This window comes from Oncorhynchus keta, chromosome 13 (assembly GCF_023373465.1).
Source record: "Oncorhynchus keta strain PuntledgeMale-10-30-2019 chromosome 13, Oket_V2, whole genome shotgun sequence".
In the NCBI taxonomy this organism is placed as follows: Eukaryota; Metazoa; Chordata; class Actinopteri; order Salmoniformes; family Salmonidae; genus Oncorhynchus; species Oncorhynchus keta.
In genome coordinates, this window is record NC_068433.1 from 5,242,000 (window position 1) to 5,253,142 (window position 11,143).

At 48.5% G+C, this 11,143-nt stretch overlaps 1 protein-coding gene across 1 annotated transcript in view; it reads right to left on the reverse strand.

The window, feature by feature from the left end:
• Positions 1-7,249: 7,249 nt before the first annotated feature.
• Positions 7,250-11,143, reverse strand: part of LOC118380293 (uncharacterized) — a 20,310-nt gene continuing 16,416 nt past the window's right edge. The window contains exons 11-12 of the mRNA XM_052459127.1: positions 9,544-9,626; positions 7,250-9,410 (exon numbers count right to left, since the gene is read on the reverse strand). Of these exons, the coding sequence (XP_052315087.1) occupies positions 8,936-9,410; positions 9,544-9,626 (558 nt within the window). The 3' untranslated portion in view covers positions 7,250-8,935. The remainder of the gene's footprint in view (positions 9,411-9,543; positions 9,627-11,143) is intronic.

Genomic DNA, 11,143 nt, shown 5'->3' on the forward strand with positions numbered 1-11,143 from the left:
CAGTATCACAGCAGTACCACAGCAGTACAACAGCAGTATCATAGCAGTATCACAGCAGTACCACAGCAGTACCACAGCAGTATCAGAGCAGTACCACAGCAGTATCAGTGCAGTGGCACTGCAGTACCAGAGCAGTATTTGAGCAGTATCATAGCAGTCCCACAGCAGTACTACAGCAGTACCACAGCAGTATCAGAGCAGTACCACTGCAGTACCACAGCAATATCAGAGCAGTATTTGAGCAGTATCATAGCAGTCCCACAGCAGTACTACAGCAGTACCACAGCAGTATCAGAGCAGTACCACTGCAGTACCAGAGCAGTATTTGAGCAGTATCATAGCAGTCCCACAGCAGTACTACAGCAGTACCACAGCAGTATCAGAGCAGTACCACAGCAGTATCATAGCAGTCCCACAGCAGTACTACAGCAGTACAACAGCAGTATCAGAGCAGTACCACAGCAGTACCACAGCAGCTCCTCCTGGAGTCTCTCTGTGTGATGCTCCCTGCAGAACAGTGTAAACAACACTCAACCAGTGTGTGAGAGACAGTGTGTGAGAGAGACAGTGTGTGAGAGAGACAGTGTGTGACAGACAGGTTGTGTGACAGACGGTTGGATGGATTTGAGAGAGACGGTGTGTGAGAGAGACAGTGTGTGAGAGAGACAGTGTGTGACAGACAGGGTGTGTGACAGACAGGGTGTGAGACAGTGTGTGAGAGAGACAGTGTGTGACAGACAGGGTGTGTGACAGACAGGGTGTGAGACAGTGTGTGAGAGAGACAGTGTGTGAGAGAGACAGTGTGTGACAGACAGGGTGTGTGACAGACAGGGTGTGAGACAGTGTGTGAGAGAGACAGTGTGTGAGAGAGACAGTGTGTGAGAGAGACGGTGTGAGAGAGACAGTGTGTGAGAGACACAGTGTGTGACAGACAGGGTGTGTGAGAGAGACAGTGTGTGACAGACAGGGTGTGTGAGAGAGACAGTGTGTGAGAGAGACAGTGTGTGAGAGAGACGGTGTGTGACAGACAGGGTGTGTGAGAGAGACAGTGTGTGAGAGAGACAGTGTGTGAGAGAGACAGTGTGTGACAGACAGGGTGTGTGACAGACAGGGTGTGTGAGAGAGACAGTGTGTGAGAGAGACAGTGTGTGAGAGAGACGGTGTGTGACAGACAGGGTGTGTGACAGACAGGGTGTGTGACAGACAGGGTGTGAGACAGTGTGTGAGAGAGACAGTGTGTGACAGACAGGGTGTGTGACAGACAGGGTGTGAGACAGTGTGTGAGAGAGACAGTGTGTGAGAGAGACAGTGTGTGACAGACAGGGTGTGTGACAGACAGGGTGTGAGACAGTGTGTGAGAGAGACAGTGTGTGAGAGAGACGGTGTGTGACAGACAGGGTGTGTGAGAGAGACGGTGTGTGAGAGAGACAGTGTGTGAGAGAGACGGTGTGTGACAGACAGGGTGTGAGAGAGACAGTGTGTGAGAGAGACGGTGTGTGACAGACAGGGTGTGAGAGAGACGGTGTGTGAGAGAGACAGGGTGTGACAGACAGGGTGTGAGAGAGACGGTGTGTGACAGACAGGGTGTGAGAGAGACTGGGCGTGGTCCTACATACACGTCAGGTTTGGAGGCGGAGAGGGGAGGGGACAAACACACTGCGTGACGATGGGATGGATGAGTGGACGTGACATCTAACACACCTCAGTACGCTGAATCAGCTTCTGTCTGCGGAGAGGCTTGGTACTGTGGATAGCTGGCTGGCTGACTGGACTGACTTGGCTGGCTGACTGGACTGGAGTGACTGACTGACTGACTGACTGACTGACTGACTGACTGACTGACTGACTGACTGACTGACTGGACTGACTGACTGGACTGGACTCTGACTGGACTGAACTAGCTGGCTGACTGACTGACTGACTGACTGGACTGGCTGACTGGACTGACTTGGCTGGCTGACTGGACTGGACTGACTGACTGACTGACTGGACTGAACTCTGACTGAACTGGACTAGCTGGCTGACTGGACTTACTGACTGACTGACTGACTGGACTGGCTGACTGACTGACTGGCGGATGGGCTGGCTGGCTGACTGACTGACTGGGCTGGCTGATTGACTGGCTGGCTGGCGGATGGGCTGGCTGGCTGGATGACTGACTGACTGGACTGACTTGACTGGACTGGCTGACTGACTGGCGGATGGGCTGGCTGGCTGACTGACTGGCGGATGGGCTGGCTGGCTGACTGGACTGACTGGACTGGCTGACTGACTGGCGGATGGGCTGGCTGGCTGACTGGACTGACTGGACTGGCTGACTGACTGGACTGGCTGACTGACTGGGCTGGCTGGCTGGACTGACTTGGCTGACTGGCTGGCTGACTGACTGGACTGACTTGGCTGACTGGCTGACTGGACTGACTTGACTGGCTGACTGACTGGACTGGACTGGCTGACTGACTGGACTGGACTGGACTGGACTGACTTGACTGGCTGACTGGCTGACTGGACTGACTGGCTGACTGGACTGACTTGGCTGACTGGACTGACTTGACTGGCTGGCTGGACTGACTTGGCTGACTGGCTGGCTGACTGACTGGACTGGACTGGACTGACTTGGCTGACTGGCTGACTGGACTGACTTGACTGGCTGACTGGACTGGCTGACTGACTGGACTGGACTGACTTGACTGGCTGACTGGCTGACTGGACTGACTGGCTGACTGGACTGACTGGCTGACTGGCTGACTGGACTGACTGGCTGACTGGACTGACTTGGCTGGCTTTGATGAGCCAAGAGTTGAGACTGCAACCAGATGAAGCTCATCAAAGCTAAGTGATTCATTTTATCTATTTGTGACCTTTGTAATTCCTCTACGACTAATGTCTGCATGCTTTTGCAAGAGGGGCTTTATGGAACAAAACGGGGCGCTGTCCTCAGATGATAAAGAGGGGCTTTATGGAACAAAACGGGGCGCTGTCCTCAGATGATAAAGAGGGGCTTTATGGAACAAAACGGGGCGCTGTCCTCAGATGATAAAGAGGGGCTTTATGGAACAAAACGGGCGCTGTCCTCAGATGATAAAGAGGGGCTTTATGGAACAAAACGGGGCGCTGTCCTCAGATGATAAAGAGGGGCTTTATGGAACAAAACGGGGCGCTGTCCTCAGATGATAAAGAGGGGCTTTATGGAACAAAACGGGGCGCTGTCCTCAGATGATAAAGAGGGGCTTTATGGAACAAAACGGGCGCTGTCCTCAGATGATAAAGAGGGGCTTTATGGAACAAAACGGGGCGCTGTCCTCAGATGATAAAGAGGGGCTTTATGGAACAAAACGGGGCGCTGTCCTCAGATGATAAAGAGGGGCTTTATGGAACAAAACAGGGCGCTGTCCTCAGATGATAAAGAGGGGCTTTATGGAACACAACGGGGCGCTGTCCTCAGATGATAAAGAGGGGCTTTATGGAACAAAGCGGGGCGCTGTCCTCAGATGATAAAGAGGGGCTTTATGGAACAAAACGGGGCGCTGTCCTCAGATGATAAAGAGGGGCTTTATGGAACAAAACGGGGCGCTGTCCTCAGATGATAAAGAGGGGCTTTATGGAACAAAACGGGCGCTGTCCTCAGATGATAAAGAGGGGCTTTATGGAACAAAGCGGGGTGCTGTCCTCAGATGATAAAGAGGGGCTTTATGGAACAAAACGGGGCGCTGTCCTCAGATGATAAAGAGGGGCTTTATGGAACAAAGCGGGGCGCTGTCCTCAGATGATAAAGAGGGGCTTTATGGAACAAAACGGGGCGCTGTCCTCAGATGATAAAGAGGGGCTTTATGGAACAAAGCGGGGCGCTGTCCTCAGATGATAAAGAGGGGCTTTATGGAACAAAACGGGGCGCTGTCCTCAGATGATAAAGAGGGGCTTTATGGAACAAAGCGGGGTGCTGTCCTCAGATGATAAAGAGGGGCTTTATGGAACAAAACGGGGCGCTGTCCTCAGATGATAAAGAGGGGCTTTATGGAACAAAACGGGGCGCTGTCCTCAGATGATAAAGAGGGGCTTTATGGAACAAAGCGGGGTGCTGTCCTCAGATGATAAAGAGGGGCTTTATGGAACAAAACGGGGCGCTGTCCTCAGATGATAAAGAGGGGCTTTATGGAACAAAACGGGGCGCTGTCCTCAGATGATAAAGAGGGGCTTTATGGAACAAAACGGGCGCTGTCCTCAGATGATAAAGAGGGGCTTTATGGAACAAAACGGGGCGCTGTCCTCAGATGATAAAGAGGGGCTTTATGGAACAAAGCGGGGTGCTGTCCTCAGATGATAAAGAGGGGCTTTATGGAACAAAACGGGCGCTGTCCTCAGATGATAAAGAGGGGCTTTATGGAACAAAACGGGCGCTGTCCTCAGATGATAAAGAGGGGCTTTATGGAACAAAGCGGGGTGCTGTCCTCAGATGATAAAGAGGGGCTTTATGGAACAAAACGGGCGCTGTCCTCAGATGATAAAGAGGGCTTTATGGAACAAAACGGGCGCTGTCCTCAGATGATAAAGAGGGGCTTTATGGAACAAAACGGGCGCTGTCCTCAGATGATAAAGAGGGGCTTTATGGAACAAAGCGGGCGCTGTTCTCAGATGATAAAGAGGGGCTTTATGGAACAAAGCGGGGCGCTGTCCTCAGATGATAAAGAGGGGCTTTATGGAACAAAACGGGCGCTGTCCTCAGATGATAAAGAGGGCTTTATGGAACAAAACGGGCGCTGTCCTCAGATGATAAAGAGGGCTTTATGGAACAAAACGGGCGCTGTCCTCAGATGATAAAGAGGGGCTTTATGGAACAAAACGGGGCGCTGTCCTCAGATGATAAAGAGGGCTTTATGGAACAAAGCGGGGCGCTGTCCTCAGATGATAAAGAGGGGCTTTATGGAACAAAACGGGCGCTGTCCTCAGATGATAAAGAGGGGCTTTATGGAACAAAGCGGGGTGCTGTCCTCAGATGATAAAGAGGGCTTTATGGAACAAAACGGGCGCTGTCCTCAGATGATAAAGAGGGGCTTTATGGAACAAAACGGGGCGCTGTCCTCAGATGATAAAGAGGGGCTTTATGGAACAAAGCGGGGCGCTGTCCTCAGATGATAAAGAGGGGCTTTATGGAACAAAGCGGGGCGCTGTCCTCAGATGATAAAGAGGGGCTTTATGGAACACAGCGGGGCGCTGTCCTCAGATGATAAAGAGGGGCTTTATGGAACACAGCGGGGCGCTGTCCTCAGATGATAAAGAGGGGCTTTATGGAACACAGCGGGGCGCTGTCCTCAGATGATAAAGAGGGGCTTTATGGAACACAGCGGGGCGCTGTCCTCAGATGATAAAGAGGGGCTTTATGGAATAAAATATTTATTGTGTTACACAATAAATATTTTGTTCCATAAAGCCCCTCTTTATTTTTGTTGTGTTCAGTTTTCCACTGGCTCAATGGCGGTCACAATATCCAGACGAATATATCCTAATAGTCCTGGTAAATTGTGTCGAAACATGTCAAACGATGTTTATGATTAATCCTCAGGTTGTCTATTGTCTATATAATCAATCATATTTAAACCGGACAATAGCTCACGCAAACCAGCTCTGCTTCATTCTACAGTCCACTGACAGAAAGATTGCATTCTTGTTCATTGTTCAGAATACAAGCCTGAAACAATTTCTAAAGACTGTTGACATCTAGTGGAAGGCAGAGGAACTGCAATCTGGGTCCTATCCCATTACATACTGTATAGGCGTTCAATAGAAATGTACCCAGATCAAAAATATCCCACTTCCTGGATGGATTTTCCTCTGGTTTTCATCTGAGATATCAGTTCTGTTATACTCAGAGACATTATTTTAACAGTTTTAGAAACTTTAGAGTGTTTTCTATTCAAATATATGCATATCCTAGCTTCTGGGCCTGAGTAACAGGCAGTTTACTTTGGGCACACTTCTCATCCAGAAATATTTTTAAGCCCCTCTCTCTGTCTCTCTCTCTCCCTCTCTCCATCTCTCCATCTCTCCATCTCCATCTCCCTCTCTCCATCTCCCTCTCTCTCTCTCTCTCAATTCAAAGGGCTGTGTTGGCATTGGGAAACATCTGTTTACATTTCCAAAGCAAGTGAAATAGATCAAGAAAAGTGAAATAAACAAAACAATTAACAGTAAACATTACACTAAAATGTCATATGTCTATATATGGTGTTGTAATGATGTACAAAGAGTAAAAGTACAAATGTAAATGTCAAATAAATAAACATAAATATGTGTGTGTGTGTGTGTGTGTGTGTGTGTGTGTGTGTGTGTGTGTGTGTGTGTGTGTGTGTGTGTGTGTGTGTGTGTGTGTGTGTGTGTGTGTGTAAGGAAACATGCATGCATGTGCCTGTTTGTGAGAGAGAGGACTGGGTCCAGTTGGATAAAACATCTTAACTTTTACATAAGTAAAAGTATGTTCTGTAATTTACTTTTTACAGCAACATCTCTCCTCCCTTACATCTCAGTTTGACACATCAACATCTGGCCTGGTCTCTCTCTCCTCCCTTACATCTCAGTTTGACACATCAACATCTGGCCTGGTCTCTCTCTCCTCCCTTACATCTCTCAGTTTGACACATCAACATCTGGCCTGGTCTCTCTCTCCTCTCTTACATCTCTCAGTTTGACACATCAACATCTGGCCTGGTCTCTCTCTCCTCCCTTACATCTCAGTTTGACACAGCAACATCTGGCCTCGTCTCTCTCTCCTCCCTTACATCTCTCAGTTTGACACATCAACATCTGGCCTGGTCTCTCTCTCCTCCTTACATCTCAGTTTGACATCTGGCTCATCTCAGTTTGACACATCAACATCTGGCCTGGTCTCTCTCTCCTCCTCAGTTTGACATCTCCTCGTCTCTCTCCTTTAGTTTGACACAGCAACATCTGGCCTCGTCTCTCTTTACATCTCTCAGTTTGACATCTCTGGCCTGGTCTCTCTCTCCTCTCTTACATCTCTCAGTTTGACACATCAACATCTGGCCTGGTCTCTCTCTCCTCCCTTACATCTCAGTTTGACACAGCAACATCTGGCCTCGTCTCTCTCTCCTCTCTTACATCTCTCTGTTTGACATTCAGTTTGCCCGTTACCAACAACTTTATTAAGAGACACTCAGTAGAGTGCACTCAGACCGTACACAGTACCAGTCAAATGTTTGAACACACCAACTCATTCAAAGGTTTTTATTTATTTCTCTCCATTATAGTGAAGACATGACAACTACGAAACAGCATATATGGATTCATGTAGTAACCAAAAAAAGTGTTAAATTTAAAATTATATTTTATACTTGAGATTCTTCAAATAGCCACTCTTTGCCTTCATGACAGCTTTGCACACTCCTGGCATTCTCTCAACCAGCTTCACCTGGAATGCTTTTCCAACAGTTTTGAAGGAGTTCCCGCACATGCTGAGCACTTGTTGGCTGCTTTTCCTTCCGTCTGCAGTCCAACTCATCCCAAACCATCTCAAGTGGGTTGAGATCAGGGGATTGTGGAGGCCAGGGAATCTGATGCAGCACTCCACCACTCTCATTCTTGGTCATAAAGCCCTTACACAGCCTGGAGGTGTGTTGGGTCATTGTTCTGTTGAAAAACAATTTATATTCCCACTAACCTCAAACCAGATGGGATGGCGTATCGCTGCAGAATGCTGTGGTAGCCACGCTGGTTAAGTATGCCTTGAATTCTAAATTAATCAGTGTCACCAGCAAAGCACCCACACATCTCCTCCTCCATGCTTCACGGTGGGAACCACACATGCAGAGATCATCCATTCACCTACTCAGCGTCTCACAAAGACACGGCGGTTGGAACCAAAAACATTTGGACTCATCAGACCAAAGGGCAGATTTCCACCGGTCTAATGTCCATTGCTCGTGTTTCTTGGCCCAAACAAGTCTCTTCTTATTGGTGTCCTTTAGTAGTGGTTTCTTTGCAGCAATTTGACCATGAAGGCCTGATTCACACCGTCTCCTCTGAACAGTTGATGTTCAGATGTGTCTGTTTCTTGAACTCTGTAAAGCATTTATTTGGGCTGCAATCTGAGGCTGGTAACTCTAGTGAACGTATCCTCTGCAGCAGAGGGAACTCTGGGTCTTCCTTTCCTGTGGCGGTCCTCATGAGAGACAGTTAACTCTAATGAACTTCTCCTCTGCAACAGAGGGAACTCTGGGTCTTCCTTTCCTGTGGCGGTCCTCATGAGAGACAGTTTCATCATAGCGCTTGACTGTTTTTGTGACTGCACTTGAATAAACTTTCTAAGATCTTTAAATTCTCCAAATTGACTAACCTTCATGTCTTACAGTAATGATGTACAGTCATTTCTCTTTGCTTATTTGAGCTGTTCTTGCCATAATATGGACTTGGTCTTTTACCAAATAGGGCTATCTTCTGTATACCAGCCCTACCTAGTCACAACACAACTGATTGGCTCAAACACATTAAGAAGGAAAGAAATTCCACACATTTACTTTTGACAAGTCACACCTGTTCTTTGAAATGCATTCCAGGTGACTACCTCATGAAGCTGGTTGAGAGAATGACAAGTGTGTGCAAACTATCGACTGGTACTGTATGTCTATATGTTCCCATTTAGGCACAGGATGGAGAACGGGTTGGTTAGATGGATGTCAGGATGGAGAACGGGTTGGTTGGTTGGTTAGATGGATGTCTGTTTTTGAGCGGGAAAGTAAAAGGTGGATCAAGAGAGATACAAAAAAACAATTTTAATAAAAATTGAAATTCAAAACATTTAAATAGGTATTAAACATCATTTACAGATTTCTCACTATATTTATATATTTTAAATGCTTTTCATGGTGCAAAATGTGAATGTAGTCCTATACATGTCAGTTCTATTCATCCTGATTCCAGAACTCTACTGCCAGAGGACTTGACCTTTCACCCCTCCCACCGTGACCCCCTGGGCTCCTTTCACTTCCGGGTCATAGTAGAACCCTGCAGCAGGATTAGAGTTAAACTGAAACAAGTCCCACGATTGCTGGACAGAGAGGAGGGGGGCGTGTCCTCTCTGATTAGGGGTGCGGTCGATGACACTGACACTGTTGCTATTGGTCATGGAATTGGTGTTTGGAATGTTTGGATCACTGATGTTGTCGTTGATGATGATGGTGGTGTGAGCGCCACCAGTGTGGTGGTTGCTGTTGTTGTTGTTGATGGGACCTGGGAGGTAGGCCCGACCTGAAGCCTGGAGCTGGGGTAGATTGGTTCCCAGGTTGGGGGTGACGTTCTGGGCTAGGTTGATGACGAGGCCTGGGGGGTGTCTCCAGTCATCCTGCTGCTGCCTATGGATCTTCATATGGGCGTTACGACTCTTTATCTTATAGAACATCCTAGAGGGAGGGCGGGAGGGGGGGCAAGAAAGAGATGAAGATTATCTTTCAATTACAATATCTTCCCCAAGATGGATATTAAAACTTAGGCAGGGTGTATAGATAGTTCAATCATTGGGTTGGGCAAACTCACTTTCCACACTGCTTACAGGGGAAGCTGGTAGCCAATGACGGGGCTGGTACCACCTGTTCCATAGGTTTAGGGAGGGACACCACCTGTAAAAGGAAATCTGAGTACCATAGGATCTCTCTATTCTCTCCAGAAAGAGACATTCTGACCGTGAGCCTCAATAGAACACGACTCAGCGAATCAGGAGATGATCTAGTGAATTAGAACGCGACTCAGCAAATCAGGAGATGATCTAGTGAATTAGAACGCGACTCAGCAAATCAGAGATGACTAAAGATTTGTCAGCTGTTCCTAATTATTTCAACACAGACCAAAAGGCATCACAGGTAAGGGTTAACAGCAGAGAGAAAGAGATGGATGAACAGAAGGACAAATAGAACAAGAGAGAGAGGAGGGCATGAGAGAGAAAGGGAGAGAGGAGGGCATGAGAGAGAAAGAGAGAGAGGAGGGCATGAGAGAGAAAGGGAGAGCGGAGGGCATGAGAGAGAAAGAGAGAGAGGAGGGCATGAGAGAGAAAGAGAGAGAGGAGGGCATGAGAGAGAAAGAGAGAGGAGGGCATGAGAGAGAAAGAGAGAGAGGAGGGCATGAGAGAGAAAGAGAGAGAGGAGGGCATGAGAGAGAAAGAGAGAGAGGAGGGCATGAGAGAGAAAGAGAGAGAGGAGGGCATGAGAGAGAAAGGGAGAGAGGAGGGCATGAGAGAGAAAGAGAGAGAGGAGGGCATGAGAGAGAAAGGGAGAGAGGAGGGCATGAGAGAGAAAGGGAGAGAGGAGGGCATGAGAGAGAAAGGGAGAGAGGAGGGCATGAGAGAGAAAGGGAGAGAGGAGGGCATGAGAGAGAAAGGGAGAGAGGAGGGCATGAGAGAGAAAGAGAGAGAGGAGGGCATGAGAGAGAAAGAGAGAGAGGAGGGCATGAGAGAGAAAGGGAGAGAGGAGGGCATGAGAGAGAAAGGGAGAGAGGAGGGCATGAGAGAGAAAGGGAGAGAGGAGGGCATGAGAGAGAAAGGGAGAGAGGAGGGCATGAGAGAGAAAGAGAGAGAGGAGGGCATGAGAGAGAAAGAGAGAGAGGAGGGCATGAGAGAGAAAGAGAGAGAGGAGGGCATGAGAGAGAAAGAGAGAGAGGAGGGCATGAGAGAGAAAGAGAGAGGAGGGCATGAGAGAGAAAGAGAGAGAGGAGGGCATGAGAGAGAAAGAGAGAGAGGAGGGCATGAGAGAAAAGAGAGAAAGGAGGGCATGAGAGAGAAAGAGAGAGAGGAGGGCATAAGAGAGAAAGAGAGAGAGGGAGGGCATGAGAGAGAAAGAGAGAGAGGAGGGCATAAGAGAGAAAGAGAGAGAGGAGGGCATGAGATAGAAAGAGAGAGAGGAGGGCATGAGAGAGAAAGAGAGAGAGGAGGGCATGAGAGAGAAAGAGAGAGAGGAGGGCATGAGAGAGAAAGAGGGAGAGGGCATGAGAGAGAAAGAGGGAGAGGAGGGCATGAGAGAGAAAGAGAGAGAGGAGGGCATAAGAGAGAGAGAGAGAGAGAGAGAGGGGAGGGCATGAGAGAAAGGGAGAGAGGAGGGCATGAGAGAGAAAGGGAGAGAGGAGGGCATGAGAGGGAAAGGGAGAG